Genomic DNA, 21,223 nt, shown 5'->3' with positions numbered 1-21,223 from the left:
ATGAAACCAAAAAAAACATCGATATTTCTTTGTGGGTACTGAAACCTATGCAAAATTTGATGGGATTGCACTTAAACTTGGAATAATGAAATATGCAATAAAATGTATTTAAGTTCAATAATGTGATTTGATCATGATCTTTAGTTGCATGTGATGCTAGAGGTTTTATTTGTGGAAAAAAAAAAGTTTATGAAACAAATACATAGGTGCAAAACTTATAGATGGACCAATCTATTAAGGGGGAGAAAATGATTTCTGGCACCTATTGATTCCTCATCTATCCCCTTCTGTGCATCATGTATGTATCCTGTTGCCTCCAAAGTAAAGTGCACAGGGTGGTCTACACAAGGCTGATTCATTATTTTCCATAGAGACTTATGCTGAAATTTTATTAACTGTTCCCAGGTTTTCTGTGTGTCCCTTAGTTTGTGGCAACTACATAAACATGATTTAAGAATATGCTTTGCATCAACTGTAGCTTATATTATTATTATTATTTTTTTTTTAAATTTAATGCCAGGCTCTGTTATCTTCAGTAAGCGTCCTCTACAGCAGCAAAAGCCTTATTGCAAACACGGTCCAGTTTCCCATCTCCACCTTCGGGGCAGAGGCACGACGGGTTGCCAGACTGTAACATCACACAGTTATAATCAGTGTAAGGCAACACGTAGTCTCCGCTTTCAGTCAAAGGAAAACCAAACTCCCCAAACTCCAGCTGCTCTACACTGACATGTGAAGACGAGCTCCCCGTTGACCGCGAGCTCCACCGTGTTCCGGTCGCGCACCTCTTCCAGGACGCGCCGGTGCCCGCGCGCTGCCGGAGCGGCCGCAGACACACTGGGCGGACAGCGTCTGACCTCGCCCAAAACAGCAAGGGAGGGAGAAGACATGGGGGGGGCCTCCTCATGGGAGTCGGATGGGACAAGACACCTACGCTGGAGACCCTGCAGGCGGAAGGGCCCGTGTTGTACAACTCCGCTGGATTCGTGAGGTCCGTAGCCAAGTGTCACCCGCGCGTTTGTTGTGGCCACCGGGGTGACTCTCACGCAGTACGCCTGTTGCCATCGCGGCCTCCTTACCGACAGCGGTCCCGGAATCCCGTCTGCTCCACTTGTTAAACCAAACAAACTGTTAACAATCGAGCCAACGCGCCTGTGTTGCCGGACGGTTCGGCTACTTTTTCCTTTAGCTGGGCGCCTGAGTTCGATTCGGGCTGGCGGTTGTACCGTCAGGGCCAGAGACCGGGGGCAAACATGGGGCTGAAAACAGCCGGAGGTTAGATGTTGTAGTTTGGCCCGAGTATCGACACGGTCCGCGGTCGCGGCAGCAGCAGTGGCTACTCAGGTGATCTCAAATGTCCGAGCCCCAACTCCGTCAAATCTGAACACACAGATTTGATCCAATGATTTTTAAGTTTCAGTGTGAGTTAAACTTTACGAGTACGTCAGCATCTCCGATGTCCATAGCAAAAAAAAAAAACAAGTCCATAAACCCACCTGGAAATCAAGGGGGGGGGTCTCCTTATAACTCTGGAACTTACCTGAGAATCACCACCACGCTTTTAAGTTTCCTCTAGTATCAGAGTAATTGATTGATTGATTGTTGTCAGAACGTATAATGGTACATGGCAAACAGGAGCTGTTAACAGCGAACTCGCCGCTCTTACTGTTCCAAAATGTAACCAAACATACATAAAAGAAACCTCACTGAATCCACGGCAACAATATACTTCCTGTTTCTTGTAAGAGTTTACATTTGTTGATAGACGTGAGCACCTTTAACATTTAATGGAGCATTATCCAAAAGACTTTGTAGGAAAAAAAAAGCTCATATGTGTATATGTATAGTAAAAGTTCGACTGAGCTGGTTTTAGGCTCTCATTTGGCTTCAGTCAAATCTGGCAACCCATGCATATCTATGTATAGTGTACATATATATAGTAGGACAAAATTGAAATTAATGAATTAATTAATGATATTAGTCTTTTGACTGATACTGATACTGGTACAATTACGGTAATGTTGATCAAAGAGCATTATCCCTGTAAAAAAAAACTAATTTGACAGAAAGTTGTAATTATGAAGAGGGAAAAGGTGATGAAAATCAATCAAGGGGGTGGATTTTTTTTAATCAAACAGGTGTATCCTGGTCCATAAACTGACATGATCAACACTGGCAGGATCTGTAGCTTCAGCACCTTCAATGTGCACAAAGTGGATATGAGTGTAGGGCGACGTTTTTTCATAATCAACACAATCAGAGTAGATTTTTAAAAACCCAAACACGTTATTGATCTGTAAACAGGAAAATTAACAGAAGTTTTCAATTTATTTTGGTTTCTTTGTTTTAATCTCCAACTATACTCTATAAATACAATTTGACAGTCATAAACACAGTGATCACCTCTGTTCAGTAAGTTTCATATACGTAATTTTCAAATTTACATTTACATTGTCTAACACTAGGTTATATCATACAAAAATAAATAACTTAATTGCTATTCTGCACATAATTTTACAAATACACAGTTGATCACACTTAACATACTTTGATAAACTAAACTAAGTATCCCTTGAAAATCTTAGTCAATTGCTTCTTCTTTTTATATACACAAATACAGTACCAGTCCTAGCATGTAGACGAGAGTACAGTATGAACTGAATGTCTAATGATTTTATAAAAGGATACTTTTGTGAACAGATGTTTTAGTAATACCACATGTATTGTTAGTGCAATAGACAACAATTTATGAGGACAAAATAAATGGAAATTGCATAGAAGATTGGAGTTTCACAATGTACCATAATCTTCAGAAAATCGTTAGAGAGCAGCATGCGATTTTGCAGATTGACATGTACTGAGACAATCAGCCATTTGTCGTAACTCACAGACTACGTTTGCCCTGTCAGGCTGACTGACAGGCCTCAATAACCAAACAATTCTAATATTCTCCAAGAATAAGTAGATTAGATGATCGTCAGCACTGGATACATTTAACAACACTGTATACAGCACAACAGCTTCACATAACATTTTGTATCACAGTTACAGTGTATGTTTTGTGAATGACTCGAGAAGTACATTGCAGCACAAAAACACACATTTAAAATCACACCACCATTATTTTCAGTGGCACTGACAGTTTCCTATGATTTACTTCCGTTCTTCAAAGATTGTGGCTTTCCCTGTGATGAAGTCTGGGTTTGGGCCTCCGCCTTAGTCTGGTCTGGTGTCTTCACCAGAACCTGTGGCAGTGTTTGTTGAGACTTGGTCAAGTCAGGTGGTCTGTGCGGTGTTTTGTTTTGCCAGTTTGTTTCCGTTTGTGTGTGTGTCTCCAGTGTCTGACCCTTCCCTTGCTCGATTGGATTGGAATCGCAGTTGCATTTATTGCACAGATCCCTCATGTCCAGGAGTCCCTGAACCAGACACTTGACAAATTCTGCTGAACATGTCTGCGGGCTCTCGCGGAAACTGGACACAGAGAAGATAATGTGGTCTGACTGAGGATTGTAGCACGCTCCATATCCATTTGGAACCACGGGACCATAGCAGCAGAACATCTCAACAGTAGTCGGGACCTGAGGGAAGAGGGAATGCTTCAGTAGTGTACTTACAATTTCACTATTGTACTCAAATACTGCTGTAGTTGGAAAGATTCAGATAAGACTATTAACTAACTATAGAACTGTCAGTTACACAAAGTAAACCTAAATTGACTTAAAATGGCAATTTATTGAAAACATCTCTTTAGTTTCACATTATAGAAACGCTATACAATACAAACAAGACAGGAATGTGCTCACTGACGGGGCTGCTCCAGCAATTTAATACTGCACTTCCATAAAATTGGGCCTCTCATAAGTAAAAGAACAGAGTGGTCAAAATTGAGATGGCTGAGGCCGAGACATCCGGAATTTTAGTCTGTAGTATGAGTCAAGCTCCAAAAATGCTGGATCTCTTCCCATAATGCAGTCAAATAGTGTCTGTCTCTCTCAGTTTGTAGCAGAGGCTTTCTGTTAAAAATTTTAAGTCTCAGCACAAGCGGAGAAAGCATTATCTGGGTTATGTTTTCAGACTTTAGAAAGCTCCTTCAGAGCCACGGAGGACTATAGAAGTGTTTTCACAGGATGAACAGTGCTCCTGTGACAGGTAAACTGAACCTCATTTGTAAAATTGGTTCCACCCTAATACGTTTTTGATTTTGTATGGTTTCAGTTTGATGTTTTAAAATCAGGTACCTGACTTGTAGAGAGTATGAACTGATTACTGATGAGATAGGCTTCGTCTTTGAATATTTCCGGCCTCTCCATCTTCAGTTCGTGTGCAATTTCACGTAGTCCTAGTAGATGATTGTCTATTGCCATCCCTGTAATAGCCTGAAAAACAAAATGCATAAGTATGTTAATGTAATTACATGTAAGCAAAGACAACATTGTAATACCGTAGATCACTGGATGAGGTCAGGGAGTATTTACCAGAACAGTATACTTTGTCTGTGCAGTTATGGCACCTTGTAACATCTCCATCTTTTCTGTATCCTGGAGAAGTAAACAACTGAGAATCAATAACAGGCTATTAAATCTCCTTCATTAACAGTGTCAATACATTTTCAATACATTATTCACAGTGTGTTTTTACTCTGCAGCATCATTCAATTAAGATGGATTGAATGACTGACTGTAGAATCAACTCTGCAACATCTTACGCTTGTGCTGATCATCCGATCAGTCATTGCTCTGACAAAGGCCAGGGCTTCGGGTGTGGCTGAGCGGATGTTGTCCACTCTGCCTTCCTGAAAACGTCGTATGGAAGCACTCTCATAGGTTGACACTGGTCTACCATGACATCTAGAGTAACACACAAAGAGAGGGCTTTGTAGGCTGAATGCCCAGGTTAATGTGATGCATGAGAATCAGTACGTTAAAATCTAGGTTTTTCCTACCGGTAGTAGGCTAACTGAAGAGCAACCTGGATATAGGCGTCTGGACTCATTTTCTGCTTCTTGATGAACTCTTTCCCGTAATCGTAGAATTTGTGGACATTCATGTCCAGATTTCTCACCAGCCTGAGCAAATAGGAATAAATTCTGTTATGATTCGAAAGCATTTATTCATTTGTTTGATTGTATAGAAAGCACAGTGAGGCCAGACCTCTGGAGTGTGTCGGCTGAAGAGGCGAGGAGTTTGTGAATCTCTGGAGTACATTTCCAGCGGAGTCTGCGTGGTGCAGGCAGCTCACTCACACTTGCAGCTCTGACCAGCTTTGATGGGCTGCCAATCCTGATGTCAAATGGGAATATAATATCATTTAGCTTTTTTTTTTTTTTTTTTTTTAGGATAGTCTTATTTGGATTTTCTAAGCATATGCCACCAAATATCACACACACATTTTGCATTTCCAAGATCCAATTGCATTTCATTTCTTACATGTATTTGAGTAGATACTCTGTGCACTGCACAAGGACAATTCCTTCAAATGGTGAGTGTTCACATACGACTCCACAGCAGCCGTCAGCTCCTACAACAAACTGACACCGTCATGCGATCTTCAGGGGCGTTGAAGCAAACTGCAATGCTGTATAATCCAAGATTCAGTTCATTTGCACGCGCAGTTTCATTAATTTTCCCTTGTACACATTCCATCCATACTTTACACCCTGCAGCGAGGAAATTATTTAGAGAGGAAGCGTCCAACTCCCTAGGTTGTGGATATTAATTATATATTTCATTCAAGTAATCTGAATTCTTCATCAAAACATCTTCATCAAAGTTCATGCTAATGACATTTCTCAAGCTAAGGGGCTTGTAATCCAGTGGGAATGTCCACTCTCCATCAGAATTTTCTTTATATGTAGAATCTTAATTCGGGAGGGGGTTGGCTAATTACATCCACTTGGCACTGTGAGAAAGGAACATGAATTTTTATTCATCAGTTATGTCTGTCATGTTTCTCAGTAATTTAAGAGGTAAATTGATCCTGTTGTATAGCATCAGTCCATTCAGTCTTTTTATCCTTACTTCATTCTCTCTTCTTTTTCTTAATAACCACTCTTCAGCCAGTCCTCAAAGATAAATCAGGGCACGCACAGTGTGCAAGAAGTTAAAGAGACAAACATTAAAGTGGCTTGACCGGATAACTGTGCTCACTGACCTGCATGGGCTTGTCATACCAGCGGTTGCCACCATTCTTGGCCACTCCGCCTCCGTGCAGCATCAACATGGCTCGTGTGGTGTCATTTAGCACAGAACCGCTGGAGTCATCCAGACAAACCAGGCACATACAACGCTCGATCATGTCCAGAGAGTCCCTGTTAGTAGACTCTAGAGCACAATAAGTTTAAAAAAAAAAAAATGTCAATTTAGTGGTACGGACAGATTTGGAAACACTGAGATCCACTTGACTTTAGGGTTTTTTTTATCAGAAAATATAAAACCTCTAATCAAAACGTACCTCTCATTAGCACACTGCGAGATTCTGCCCACTCTGTCCGCCCATCTGAAGTGAGAAGACCTATAGGTGGGAGCCGCTCTTCTTCACTGTCAGCCATCTTGACTATCTTCTCCAGCTGAGTCAACAGATCTCTTTCGTTCAGTCGGCGGAAATTGATCACCACATCCAGCACAAAGAACTGAACAGAGATTTAGGTTGGACACAAAATGTTTCAGTGCACTGGTGCCTCAGTTTTTTCTTTAATATTAATCTATGCTGTGGGCAGTATGGACATTTGTTTCCTAAAGACATGGACACGTATGTCCGATTGGATGTGCATGGTCGAAGGATATTAATACTTAAAGAATAATTCTGGTTAATCAAAACTTGGGTCTTAAATTTGAAAGCACTGGTAAACATTTCTCGTAGTTATGATAATGTTGTACCCACCGCTTGTTAACAAGCCAACTCGTCAGCCGGATTATCCAAACCACTTTATTCAGTAGTAGATAAAGTCAGTGCTCCTGAAATGTGAAAAATGCTGAAAAAGTTGATCCATTATCTCTTAACAGTGGTATTAGCATCTTTCATTGTTTTACGGTTTGAGCACCTTTGATTCTCTTGATATAAGTGATATAACCGCTGTGAACTGCAACAAAGTGGCAAAGCTGGGGGTTCAATAATTATAAATAAGTGAAACTGTCACTGTAAACATTGCTCTCTGCTCTGTGTCTATTGGGAGGGGATCTGTTCTGATTTCATCCATGGCATTTTAAGGCGTTCTCATCTGTGTTAGTTTATAAGCATGAAAGTTCTTTCCTGATCTTCACAATTTTTTTTTACCTTTTGATGAAGACTGCGTGTCATATGGTTGAAATCTCTGGAACAAGCTATTAAGTGGACCTTGATTTGGGATTGTTTTGTCAAACTAATATTGCCAGAGTCTAGAATTAATTATTATGCTTAACTTATTAGCCGACACAGATGTGAGGTCCTGACATTGCTTCGCCCACATGTAAACTGATCCATGTCCGTTGCGACTAGGCACCTCTCCATCCGCCTATGACGGCCATATAATGTGGCGGAAATCGCCAGAAAAAGCTAGTAATTGGAGCTTGCGTTGGGATTGTTTCGTCCAATTCTGGATTTTGTTTTTCCCTATGTCTGACCTGGTTTTTACAAGCCACAATAATGTGCTCAGGTTCTGGCATCACGCTACTCTCCTGGGCCACCAGTGTGTCCCTCTCGGGCCCCGGCAGGCGGTAGGAAGTGAAGAGGCGATAGTACTGCTCCATACACAGAGGAGTTCCAGCCAGCTGGCCCCGGGCGTAGTCCACAGGCAGGGCACGTCTACACACACACACACAGAGAGACACGCGTGGCTGTCACACCTGTTTTTGCACATACTGCCAACTATTTGTGCTCTCCTTGCGCATTGACTTACACATCAAGAAGAGTTTTGTACTCCAAAACTCCAGAAATTAAGTGTGCAGCAAACCTAGGATAAAAAAACAAACAAAAACATTACTTTGTTAAATACTTCAAACCCCACACATACATGTATTGTACTTGGTCAATCCTTCTCATGTGTACTCTCTGTACTTGTTGTGTTAATTGTTTGCATTTGGCCTAATTTTTGATTTATAGTGTAGCTGTGTCACACTTAACAGCATAAATGCTTTATGAGCCTTCATTGTCCACTAACCTTGCCACCGGTAGCCTGGCTTGGCCTCTAAGCCCTCGGGGGGGTTCTGGGTAATGACCCTATCTGTCAATGTGCAGCAAGGAAGTGTTCAGTTTTCTATAATCGATCAAAGCCGGTGTCTGAGTAATTTATACAGTTCGCTATCATTTCATAAGCCGTCATGCTGTAATGAACAATTATTTTCTGTAAAGAGATAACTGTTTGATGTTTACAATGCATGGCAGTTACAGCTTGTTCCTTTACAGTGTCTGTTATAGAGGCTGGGTAACAAGGGACGATGCTGGAAAAAAAAAAATCTCACTTCCACTGCTGGATATATACTGAATATATTTGACTGCCCCGTCTTATTGTGTTACACTGTGAGGTTTTTCTCATGACTCATTTGTCCTGGTTGCACAGTGTGTCTCATGCCTTAAACAGTCGATAGGAGCCCTGAAGTTCTGCTGTGGGAAGACCATCGCAGGACTGGAGTTGACGGGCAGAGCCAGTCTGTTGTTGAGGTACATGTCGTTCAGCCAGTAGTCATACACCTACAATAAGAAACGGAGGGACTCAGTCAAAGGTCAAATCTAATCGTAATAGTGTTCTAATAGTGAATAAAGAGGGAGTACTACATCCAGCACAAAGAGGCCACCAGTTTGGACTTGATAAGTCGACACACATGGCTCTATAAGTCTGTAAATGTTTTCCTATGCTGTAAAAGGTTTGTTTACATCCGTAATGTTCGTGGTGTAAAACAGAACTAGAATTTGATTTATAGTCAGTTTTTCAAAAATCACTGGTCTGGGCCCATTGAAACTGTGTATTCTTACCCCAGTGTTATTGACTGAAGAGTTTGTCTGAACTTTAAAATAAAAGAGCATCCGTAGGCTTCAGTCTATCACTATCACTAGTGTTGCTAGTTGAAAACAATTGGTTTTGGGATTTTAAATGACTCGCACACATCATAATTGTGCGGCTCTTGACCAGTTGATTTTACTTACCCAGTTTGCCTTGTTTTCCCTCCTCTCCATGAGTTTGCTCTGTAGTAGCTCCCCTACCCCTCCAGGGGCTCCGAACTGCTTCACTGTGTTTTGGGTCTTATTAAACTGTTCCTCTGTGAGCAGGTGCTTCATGCACCTCAGGTATGTGTCCAGTGTGTCTTTCAGGGTCGGGAGCGGCAGCTTCGGCAGACCCTGAACAGTGTGGGGGAAGAAAATCTCAGCAAACTCTCGTCACAATTTTTTATTTTTTTTTAAATTAAATTTGTGACAACACATCAGCTTAAAACTTCCGCATGTCCTCTGACCCATGCATTACATCACTTTAACATGAAAATACTTTAGATAAATAATGATTTATAATAAATAATTGTAATTTTGAACTGAGAACAATTTCTGGCCAAAAACACTTCACTTGACTGAAAAATAAGAGAATAGTTAATTAAAATATCAAATCATATCCATTATTCTTATAGAATCTCATACATACGTCACATTCTTATTAATATTTCTTATTATTAGATTTTTTTACCTTCCTAATTGATTGCAAAACATGATTTATCTAATGCATATTCCAGTGAAATTAATTCTATATCCATATAAGTTAAATACAAGACATTTACATCTCCGCCCCCTGAATCCTTGGAGGGCTCTCTGTCCAGAACTGGCATGTTGGCGGTGCAGAGGGGCAGTCAAGCAGCTAGATTCATGAGATCGACTCTGTGTTCACAAGTAAAGCAAATATCAGTATGTGACACTGTGACAGTCTAACTGAGAGCTGGCCGTCTTTCAACGGTGCACTCTCGTTGGAATATTTAAGACAAATGTGGAAACAATAGAACTGTGTCACTGTTAAGACTAAAGAAAACAAGAATGAGCACTGAGAGAGATTTTCGCATGCAGCAAGATTTTCAAAACTGTCACCCAATCCTGCGCATTTGGTGCTGACATCCTGCCATAACTAATACTAATTTACTATGTAGCCTAACTAAATTTTACAAATTGAAATAATCCATTACATAAAAATTGTATGTATTACTCACCATCCAGAAAACAAAACAAAACAATCCCAGTCGTCCTGGGGCTCATGCGAGAAGTTGAGGTTCGTCCATCTGGACTTGAATCCGTTTCTGGCCGGATTTCTCAAATTTCACCGCTTCGGTCCTTCATCATTTTTTGAGCATCTTTCAATCCCCGGCACGGCAAGTGCACTACTCCCTCGCTGGCTCGGGAGAGATGCTGAGAGGGTACCTCACTCTCCTGGCAGCCAGGCTCCTCCCAGAAGTCCTGCCATTCGCCGAGAACTTTATTTGGCACTTCACATCCTCACCCCGGCTTATTTAGACGCCGAGCGAACGCCTCGGATGCTCACATGCCGTGCTGGAGAACTATTAGGATGCGTTTTACATGGATTCTTCCTCTGGCTTTCCGAATTTTCAACACTTTTCGTCGAGCAGTTTGGGCGCAGTCATTGCTCCCCCCCTCACCGCATCTGACTGATTTAATTGGCGTTGTGTATTTAATATTAAAGGCAAAGATTTTCATTTTGGACAAGCGCAGGTGCTTTGAGAAACTATTTATTTACACACATCATCAATCTCGGGATCCTACGCGAAATCACTATTATGATTTGTTCTAAAACTGTGTTTTAATTCGGAGAAATTACCTTATCTGCTCTATAATGGACTTGAGTATTCACTTTCGGCTGCTTACAGAGAAGAGCACAAAGCTACGCCAGTGTAGGCCTTCCCAAGTTTAATATTCGATCTTTTAATTCATGTTTTCGTAGGCAAAAAAAAAAAAATCCTTTATACGTTTATACATGGAAAACTTCCGCTTTATAAATATAACCATATTTTAAAAATATCATTATATTATAATGATAATTTTGTAAATGTGGAATCCTTCACCTGTAGAGGAAAATACAATTTTCATATGTCGCAATAAATACTTTAATGTATTGCCTAAATAAATCATTTCCACAAGCAATATCAATCACGTAATACTGATTTAATTATGTACATGAATATACATGTATGTACAGTCGCAGATCATACAGTGAGGCTATGCATTCCAGAAGTACATCATCCAAAAACAAAAAAAACAAAAACAAATAACAGGATGCAGATTTCAGTTCATTTCCATCTTGTTTATCTTTCTAAAACTGTATTGTGACACGCAGTATTGCATATTGAGTTTAGCAGCACAGCTCTGGCGAAAGGAAAGCACGTTACATTAAAAGAAGCATACATTATAGTGGCTCTTTTGTTAAAATACATTTACACATAGTCCCTGAATACGATATGAGTCAGTTTCCGATACAGCGGTAAATACTGTTAATAAATAGACATTTATCTCAACAAATCTTTCACAATACTCTCACTTTAAGATGAACAAACGCCACCGAGCGCCTTTCTAAGCTACTTGATTTGGCAATACCCGGAGGGACTGTCACCAGAAGCAGTAAATGATGGATGTTGTTACACAATCCTAATCGTGTTATGCAATTCATCAGACGGGATGCACACAACTCTACGTGGGCACTTTGATAGTTTAGCACTCAGTTAACGGTCTTTTACGCATACTCTCCTCCTGAGGATTCCTCCTCTGAATACGATCGCTGCGCGAAGGTTTCCACGCCGTTCTCGTCGATGGTTGTACACAAGCCCTTTCTCTTCTTCTCTCGTTGCTCCATCTTAATGGTATCATACAGTCCCGTCGGGCCATCTTCCAGGAGCATGTTGCGCTCGGAGAAAGACGGCTTCATCTGCGTCACGTTCTTCAGCAGAAGGAGCGCCGGTGCGTAAAGCACGTTGGCGAGGCCCATGCCTAAATTGAGCTGAACGAAGCCCAGGTCGTGCACTATCTGCCCAGCCACGATGGGCCCCAGGGCATAGGCCAGACAGTAAGAGATGTCTGCGATAGCGTACACACTCCCATACACCGACACGTGTCGCACATCCACCACCAGACCCAGTGTGGGCAGGAGCGCTGTGTCCACGAAGGCGATGCCGAAGCAGATTCCGCACAGCGGGATCATGAGCTGTCCAAAGTTTTTGCAGGCGGGCACCGTGCAGGAGCTGGCGCCTATGAACGCCATGCCTATAGCCCCGTAAAACCACTGGAGATGAGGGTACTTGGCTGCTAATTTCACAGTGAGGTACACACCTAAAACGTGAGGGAAGAATGCGGGGAACCATGTCATGCCGATCTCCCACTGGCTGGCATGCATGGTTTCCTGCATCCAGTTGGCTATAGTGGGCTCGAGGAAGGCGAGGGGGATGTTACAAATAGTCAGAGCACCGGCCACTACAGCTATATAAGGATCAATCATCAGTTTATATATGGGGGTGCCCACTGGCATGTTTTCTCTCTCTCGGTTCGAGAAGGGTTTCAGCACAGTCAGACACAGGACACCGTCAGCGAAACAGATACAGGCCAGAATCAGGAAGGGCACCCACTTCCCGGCGAACTCAGAGACGATCCCTCCGAAGGGGGGGCCCACAAGACTTCCGAAAGAGATGAAAGCCAGGGCAATACCCAGCGCCTTGCTCCTCTCTGCCTCCTCTGTGTACTTGTCCGCGATCAGGGCGATCCCCGAGGTGTCCGCGAAAGCTGAGCCGAGGCCCTGCATGCTGCGCGCCAGGAACAGAGTCGGGTAGCTCTCGGCGAAGGCAAATGTGAGGGTGGAGAGGAACATGACACTGAGCCCGATGAAGAGCGGGATGTCGTACCCGACCCTATCGATGAACGTGCCGCTTAGCGGGTTCACCAGGAGCTGCAGGATGGCCTTGGAGGCAAAGAGAACACCTATCTGTAGGTCGAAGTTCCCCTTGGTCACTTTGTGGACGGTGCTGTTAGTGCAGTTGGTGGAGTGCAGTGCGGCGTCCTCGGCTTGATCCGCTGCGTTCTGCAGCCCCTCGAGGTACTGGGGTATAATTGGCACAATTACCATGTAAAGCATGTTGTCTAACAAAAGTACCACACAGACTATTACGAGAATAACCCGTTTCTTCCGCTCTGGGTCTTGGATTACATTGCCCAGTTGTTTAGTTCTTTCACCCATCTGGGACAGTTTGGCGGCGGCAGATTGTGCCAGATTAGCGCCGCGTCCCTCTGTGGTCTCCTCCGGCTCCATGATGTCCCCCCTTCTCTGGCTCAGGTCTTGTCTTCTGAAGAATAAAAGTCGGCTTCCTCCAGTTGATTTGTTTATAGGAGCACGCCCGCTTGACACATTTGTTCTGTCTTTTTTTTATTTTTATTTTTTATTTTCCTTTCTCATCCGGCACCCGGAGCCCTACTAATGAGCTAGATAACTTTCCTCTGCTCTACCTCTTCTCCGTCCCTCGCGCCGTCCGTCATCGCACGCGCATTTCCACTCTCGTGACTTGGACTCGTTTTATCCCCGTCGCTCCCGGGCTGCTTCATTGTCTCCTATCCCGTCATTCAGGGGACTCGCGGGTTGGAGGGGGGATTCACCTGCAGCTCACACTGCCCGTCCTCACCAGCGCAGCCGCGGTTTTGGGGTCCGTCCGCTGCGCCCCTGCGGCTCCCAGAGGCAACCAGCTGTCTCCAGTCACCTGTAACGCCGTGAGCTAAGTCATCGTTGCGCGTCGACCGGGCTGGTTTTGGTCGGCCGTGGAAAGGAGTACACGCTGCAGTTTGTTGACTCCCATAGGTGTCCCCCCTCCCCCCCTCCCGTCCTCGACTGTGACGCACGGTCCCGCTTCTCTCCAGCAGATCGTTTATGCTAATTAAACACCAAAACCCCAGAACCCCGAGCGCGCAACCGCCGACCGGCCGGTTGCTTTCAGAGCGGAGCCCACGACGCTTGCTTCAGTTTCTGTCCTCCTTAACCTTAAATGACAGTTATCAGCAGTTTGAGCTGATTTAAGTCTAAAAGTAGGTTTACGTTGGCAAAAGCGCGCAAACTCTGGCAGCACCGCGCGCGTTTCGCCTTGGACCGGGCGTGGGCTCGGTAACGTGAGAAAAAACCTGCAGTTTTTAACACGGGAGCTCAGTAGCAACACTGCCGCGAAGACACACACACACACACACACATTTCACCCTCACCTAGTAAGACAAAAACTGTTTCGTTTCAGCACCACATTCCGGCGGCAGGTTCAGGAATGGGCATCCACAACCGCTGAAGTGTAACAGAGCAAAAACACTGGAAGTCTGCTCCCGCAGTCTCATCTTCCGGGGTTCGTGTGATCATTGTGGCACAAACTGAGATATCGTGCTTCTGCTTCTCTGCCTTTCTGCTTCTGAACCATGGCAGAGGCAGATCGTCGTGATCGCTGGAAGAGCCGAGAAAAATAAGCATTTAATCACAACTGAGGGGCTCATCCTTATCATCTAAGTTTTAACACTTATTTAGCCCCAGCGCCACTTTTCTGGTACTTTTCTTTCAAAATTTTGTTCTCCTGCACAAAATGTTTTCTATTTAACAACTTTACTTTTGTTTCTTTGAACAAATTTAGCTTTTAAAATAATCTCACATCATTTTAGACATCCACGCTGAATGCATATCGCTGCATTAAATCTGAGAATTACTAATCCTCCCATATTTAAAGAAAACTTCAAGAGCTCGCATTTATTCCCTTTCCATTTATTAGTGAACTGTGGGTTCAAATATAGCAGGACGCTGCCATCCACCGGTGCGGAAAAGGTTCAGCAGCTGTCACCAACATTTACCGTACTCCATGAAAGCAATCTACTAATGAGGTTAAATTCTTTGGTGTCAAATGCAAATCAACCTCTTTAGAGAATATTCTTGAATCGAGACGCCTTGAATCGGCGTCTGCTGTCTTTCTGTGGGTTGTTTCAAGATATTGAGACCTATTAGAATTACATTCAAGACAGGAATATTGGATTGGAAATTGTTTAAATTATCTCACTCCATGGAAAGTATTTTTGTTTTTCTCTTTTTTTTTTTTTTACTTCAGCTTCATCCTATTTGTTTTAAGAATAAATTAAACTTGCATAACGACTCTAGATGGCTTCGTCAGCTTTTGTAGGTGGCTACAAATTGATGATCTGAAACTTGAGACAGAGCAGTATTGACATCTAGTGGAGGAAGAATAAATTGGTCAAGGAGCCCTTTAATTTTGAAAAGTGGACTCTACCTGATTCCTTTTTAAATATTTTATTCTATGTCTGAATATAGAATAAAAGCTGCTGATTTGTTGCACCGAAAAAAAACAGAAAAAAAAACATGACTGGATGGTAACTGATTTTATGAAACAAGTAATAGTTATTAAGGTGGAGAGAGTTAGCCTACTTGTGAATTGATTAATGTTTTCAGTAATTCATTAACCAGAGATCTATGTGTTGACAGCTCCGGTCCAATCATGTTTTAATTAACAGTCAAAAGGATCTCCCTGTGGGTTTTCTCTTTGCGCGTCATGTGTCCTTGTTCAGCCAGTAGATGTCCTCATATCCTTATACATTTCCAGTAAACCAGCTATAGCACTAGTATAGGATTTCCAACTTTATCTTTTTATGCTTACCACAGTATAACGGTGTCCACATTGAACGGCCACTACTCTCTTGTAGAAAGGTTTTGTTTATCAGCCCAAATTGTACACCTGATGATCCAGTCACGGGTTGAGTAAAGGTTGATTTTAACTGCAAGATAAAGATACAAGACATTTAAACCAGGAAAAAAACACAAGTAATCAAAATAATAAAGGCGTCTGAGAAGCTTTGTATTTTAATAAAAGATGAGTCTCGATGTGTTTTGAGCTAAAGGCCTTCCTCAGAGTACAAGTAGTGTTTAACAGGAAGTCACTTTTGCAAGACAGTCAAGAGAATTACCTAATTCAACAGAAGTGTACAACAGACAAGGGGACAAGTAAAGGGATAGAAGACAGAGGCCCAAGTGCAGTAACGAACAATCCACAACATAGTACAGACAACAAACACAAAGGTCCAAAGGTTCAGTTTATCCATTGATTCAAAACAATGAAACTAACAAAATGCAGGAAAAAAATTCAAACAAAACCATAGATAAAATCAAAAGAAAACTGCATTTTGTAATAAAGCTTAAAAACATCCAAACAAAGCTATCGAAGCAGACTAAGGCCAAAATAAATTAAAGTCCCAGTTTACATCTTCCTTGCAAAGTTCTAGTTGTGCCGTGAAGAATAAAGTTTAGTGTATGTGACCGGGTGGTCTTAGCCTTGCCACTGCGTTCTATGAGACCACGGTATGGCTTCAGAGTAATGCCGTCAATAAGGCCTGTTGAGATCATAGTGTTAAGTCAGTCAATCCAAAACATCTCTCTTTGGGTGATTTGGAAAACCACCTCTCACTTTTTCACGGGCAGTGAAACACAGGGAGGATGGCGTTTGGCCTGTACCTGATGCCTGGCCAATGCGTGGTCCAGATTTTCTGTTCTAACGGCATTTTTGTGGTTTTTCCACAAGGGTGTGTCAACATGTAGACAGAACACATACTTGTCGTCTTTTTTGGAACCAGGAAAACACACATTAGCCACTAAAAGCAGGTAAACTGGGACATTTATAGTTTTTCTTGCTACAGTTGATGGTGAATCAAGCCTTTCTATAAGAGTTCTGACAAGTGCAATAGTGTATGACATAAATACATGTCAGACTGTTGCAAACAACTGCGCATACATGTAGGTAAGGGTTAACATTACTGAAGTAGTCTTGAGTTGAATACAATTAATTTAGGTTTAAACCACCCAACACGCTGTTCATTTCCTGTGTCTTTGAAACAAATCAGAGAAATCCAGCCTGTTGTTTTGCCTTGGAGCTTAGTTTGACGTGGACGGGTCCAGGCAATAAATGTTAGGAATCTAACTAGAGAGGGACTCAAATTTTTTCAGTTTTATTTTTAGACCAAATGTTACATCACATTAGTGAGAGAAGAGCTTTGATAATCACATTTATTTCCCTCACTGAAAATACTGTAACTGGAAAGCTTAGGAAGGGTCATGGTGGCCAGAGCTCTGCGTTGGCTTCTGGTTAACCCAAGAGACTGCTGTGCTCGGCTCTCTCTCTCTCTCTCTCTCTCTCTCTCTCTCTCTCTCTCTCTCTGTCTCTCTCTCTCTCAAACACACAAACACACACACAAGCAGACAGCACTACAGGAAGAGTTACAGATAAACAAACACAAATAGTCGATGTAAACACATTTCAAACTAAGTTAACTTTGTTTAGTTGTTCTGCCAGTCACCTCTTTATTCAGGGAAAGTAATCAGTTTTTTAGTTCAGTGTCCTACTGACTGTTTTCGGGGGCGGAGTCAGCACAGCCCTCACAACTGGATTGGCTGTGTTAGGGGATCAACTTTTTTTTTTTTTTTTTTTTGCTGTTTTCCCAGTGATTCTGCTCTGATCTGATTTGAAACTAGCTCAGGAGATTCAAGATCACCACGTAATCTTGAGTGGTTGCCAAAGTATTAATTTCTAACGGTCATGCAAAATCCCAAGCCGCTGCAGCCAAATGCACACAGCCTAAACATCAAAAATAACCCTGAGGGACTTGAATGATTTTTTTAGTACAGTGAAATCTGTAAATAGATAGATTGAAAGAATAGATGGACTGAAAATTGACAAATCAGAAACAAGTTGCCTGCTGCAGTAGAGAGACAGACATGTTTTAAATGCAAATTCCTTGATTATCAAACTGTCAAAGTTCACATGGTTTGCATTCCAGCTGTAATCTACAATGGTGGGAGAAGCACTAAAATCCTTTCCTTAATAAAATCCAGCAATACGACTATGGCACAATACTCAACTACAAATAAAAGCCCTGCATTTACATTTTACATCAGTAAAAGTAAACAAACGCCAGTAGTGCAAAGTAAAACTAGTCATTGTGAACTACAGTAGGTTTTCTGAAGGAAGGAAGAGAAGAGGGAAAAATAGCGAAGCAGCATAAAAGTACTCATGAAGAAGAGTGGAGTTTAGGTTTTCTGTTGGGTGAAATCTGCAGTTTTGGTTATTTCATGCTTTCAAATCAGTTGAAAAGAGACAGGAAGATAAGAGGGAAGAACAGGACAGAAAAGAAGAAAAGGAGGGAAAGAAGGATAGAAGGAGAAAATGGAAGAAAGAAGGAAAATAATCAGAAAAGAATGAAACGGACTGTTTGTCAGAGTTCCTGAAAAGTTCACATTCTGGAGAGAAAAGATTTCCAACCATGTTAGTGAAATTGCTCCACTGTAGAAGAAGTCAGAAAAAAGATCCACACACTGCACTGAATTTAGTTTAACAGAGCACAATTCAATCCAACAGAGATCTTCATCAGGCATTGTCAATCAGACATCACAAAGAGGAACGAGCATTATATAGACAAACAAACTCATCACTCAGGTGGTTGTGATCTGCATGATTGAGAGTAAATCTACTCTTAAAATGGACCAATCAGAACAGAGCTGGACAACAATGTCAGACACACCAATATAGGAGACAAAGCGCGCCACTATGGAAAAGACAAAAATAGAAAAAATACATTCAATACATTCAATATATTGAATTATGTGTAATGTAATTTTTCTATTTTTATCATGCGCTCAGTAGAGTGCAGACCTCCTTAAAAACTAATGTCAAACAACATACACCAGACTTCGCAGGGAGAAATTCAGTTTTATAGTAAATTATCCAGATCTGCCCCAAAATTGAACGGGTTCTTCCCTTGCCCCTGCCCCATCCCTCCACCGAAGTTCGTTGGAATTCTGTTCAGCACGTTTTGTGTACTCCTGCTGACAACAAACCAACAAACTAACACGCAAAACAACAAACACGGGTGGCTACATTACCACCTTGGCAGAGGTAAATGTATATCATTTAGTCGGTTCTTCTTGTACGGTATTCTGCATTTGAAAAGTAAGAAATGTTGATTGATAGCATAATCCATGTAGCTGAATGGATTAAAAAACGAAATCGTGCCCAAGTGTGAAATCCATTCATTTAATCAAGGCATAGTTGAGCTGCCACTCGTGCCGACTGGGTAGTTTCATAATTGACTTGCAGAATTGAATAGCACGTATCATCCCTGCACAAACAGAGATGTGTCACCTTTAGTTTGAGTGAATGAGAAAAATCGTAGGAAAACTGCACCTCCTCAGCCAAGTTTAAAAAGTATTTTAGGGTGAAAAACATCTAATTGAAAGGAAATAGTGAGGTGCATTTCAAAATACCTTTGGGTGGACCATACAGTACTTGATGCTAAGAAATGATCTTAACCTCACGGTTGTAACAGTAGAAATGGTCATCAACTCAGTGACATTCAGTGCTCAGCACAAGATGTTCTGTCGTATATTATCCCGCACCACGTTGTGCTCCGTGTGTATTTGTGTGCGTGTAGATGTGTGTAAGTCAGGGTGGGAATAGTGTGAAGTGGACACAATACTGTCCACCCTATACTGGTCAAAGTGAGCGGTTTAATGAATTAAAACAGCGATTTCTAAAGAGTAGTGACGCACAGCTCTACTTTAATCCAGATTGCACTGAAACACTAATCCTGTAAAAATACTGTTACTTTAAAACAAATATGTTTTTTCCTCATATGTGATATGTTAGTTGTGTATTTGATTGTTGTCTTAAGACTGAACGTGCATACAATATTGTCACATGTCAATTTGTGTCTTGTAAGTCACACCGTGTACAAATGGTGGGATTTCTCAGGTTCAATGAATTTTGTGGAAGAGCAGCTGTGTTTACCATTAACACTGATTGTCCTGTGGCTGCTCAAGGAGAGGGTGTGTGTGTGTGTGTGTGTGTGTGTGTGTGTGTGTGTGTGTGTGTGTGTGTGTGTGTGTGTGTGTGTGGAGTCTCATGGGGTTGGGGTTATATAATCGACTTCACATCTGACAGTCAAGATCAGCGATGGAGTAAAGAAAAGTGCGGTCGACCTGAGGCAGCAGACTGATATTTCACCTTGTTTTTGCGCTCGGTTGAGCCTCAGGTCAATCACGAGGTGTTGAAATCATCATCTGATCTACCAGAGACGGAAGCGTAGGAATTTGCAATTATTTGGCAAAATTTATGCCCTCCAGGCTGGATAGATCCAGTTCACTCCAACCTTCACTGAACAAAAAAGGGGTTCGATACACAAGAAGGATTTTGAATAAGGCTGGGTGGGGAAACTGGGCATGACCGTACGGTACAGTCTCACAGAGCTGCTACCATGGCTATAAACTCTTAGTCTTGTTTTAAAGACAGGAAAAAGGATGACTTCTAGCTCTCAACAACATTTTGAGGTTTGTTTTAATTTCATTTTTGGGGTTGTGTGCATGTTTAACAAGCACAATTCATGAAAGAAAAGGGATTTTCCTTATCAGGATTCTGTGTGATGAAGTGGGTGAGAACACACCTTGTCCCCATTTACACCTTTTCAAATCTCAAACCAGGCCTGTTTGTTCAGTCAAATCCATCTTAATATGTTGCATTACAAACACTTTCTAGCATAACCTTAATATTTTGTGATCGTAACCATCAACACTTCTTTAAAAAAAAAAAAAACAGACAATTTTCAGTCATTCAATTTCAGTTATTGTTTAATGATGTTTTCCCTCTGTTAATTATTGACTTTCTTCTCACAGTGTGTGAATTAAATGTGGACTTGCATGTTCATGTGTAACATGACCTCATCATCAGTCGGGATCATCAACCATCCTCATCAGCACCTCTGTTATGTTTAGTTTTTTACTCCCTCATTGCTCAGGGAAATGCTGATTAATATAACTTCTTCTTTCTTTCTGGAACAGTCCTTACTCTCTTTGCTTTTCTCTTTCTCCTGCACTCGTGGTCATGTTGCTGTGTAATCCTCTCAAAAAGCCCATATGAAAACTTCATTGGTTGACCAGACATAATCCTCAGTGAACTCTAAGTACCTGAATATGTTTGATTGTAAGAGAGGGAAAGCCGATGAAAAAAAAAAAAAAAAAAAATCTAACTGTGGCCTTCTGCCAGACATTTGGATGCAAAGTATAACATAATCCAGCAATCATCTGACGTAAATCTCTGGCCAATGTGGGTTAAATAATTAATCTGTGAACATCATCTGTGACGACAAATCATTATTACACTACCGGTTAAAAGTTTTAGAAAATCTCTGTTTTTGTTGCTGAGATTTACATAGT

At 41.8% G+C, this 21,223-nt stretch overlaps 3 protein-coding genes and 1 long non-coding RNA gene across 4 annotated transcripts; all 4 read right to left on the bottom strand.

The window, feature by feature from the left end:
• Positions 1–532: 532 nt before the first annotated feature.
• Positions 533–1,451, bottom strand: c11h10orf53 (chromosome 11 C10orf53 homolog). Its single transcript, XM_040139721.1, has 4 exons — positions 1,438–1,451; positions 931–1,110; positions 725–837; positions 533–597 (listed from the first exon to the last, which is right to left on the bottom strand). The coding sequence occupies exons 1-4, from the start codon at positions 1,449–1,451 to the stop codon at positions 533–535; spliced, it is 372 nt and encodes a 123-aa protein (XP_039995655.1).
• A 1,695-nt stretch (positions 1,452–3,146) lies between these two features.
• Positions 3,147–9,785, bottom strand: chata (choline O-acetyltransferase a). The gene is made up of 14 exons (XM_040139720.1): positions 9,738–9,785; positions 9,118–9,309; positions 8,546–8,664; positions 7,874–7,927; positions 7,599–7,779; positions 6,451–6,628; positions 6,151–6,320; positions 5,427–5,527; positions 5,151–5,279; positions 4,943–5,065; positions 4,706–4,847; positions 4,476–4,538; positions 4,239–4,376; positions 3,147–3,578 (listed from the first exon to the last, which is right to left on the bottom strand). The coding sequence occupies exons 1-14, from the start codon at positions 9,783–9,785 to the stop codon at positions 3,147–3,149; spliced, it is 2,070 nt and encodes a 689-aa protein (XP_039995654.1).
• A 1,380-nt stretch (positions 9,786–11,165) lies between these two features.
• On the bottom strand, positions 11,166–13,783 carry slc18a3a (solute carrier family 18 member 3a). The gene has a single exon (XM_040138612.1). It carries the CDS (start codon positions 13,250–13,252, stop codon positions 11,690–11,692), a length of 1,563 nt encoding a protein of 520 aa, XP_039994546.1. The 5' UTR covers positions 13,253–13,783; the 3' UTR covers positions 11,166–11,689.
• A 40-nt stretch (positions 13,784–13,823) lies between these two features.
• LOC120796161 lies at positions 13,824–18,390 on the bottom strand. Its single transcript, XR_005708342.1, has 3 exons — positions 18,279–18,390; positions 15,627–15,744; positions 13,824–14,414 (listed from the first exon to the last, which is right to left on the bottom strand). It is a non-coding gene; the product is annotated as an uncharacterized LOC120796161 (long non-coding RNA).
• Between the last annotated feature and the right edge of the window lie 2,833 nt (positions 18,391–21,223).

The sequence above is a fragment of the Xiphias gladius genome, chromosome 11 (assembly GCF_016859285.1).
Source record: "Xiphias gladius isolate SHS-SW01 ecotype Sanya breed wild chromosome 11, ASM1685928v1, whole genome shotgun sequence".
NCBI classification, from domain to species: domain Eukaryota; kingdom Metazoa; phylum Chordata; class Actinopteri; order Istiophoriformes; family Xiphiidae; genus Xiphias; species Xiphias gladius.
This window is presented reverse-complemented; position numbering and strand designations above follow the sequence as displayed.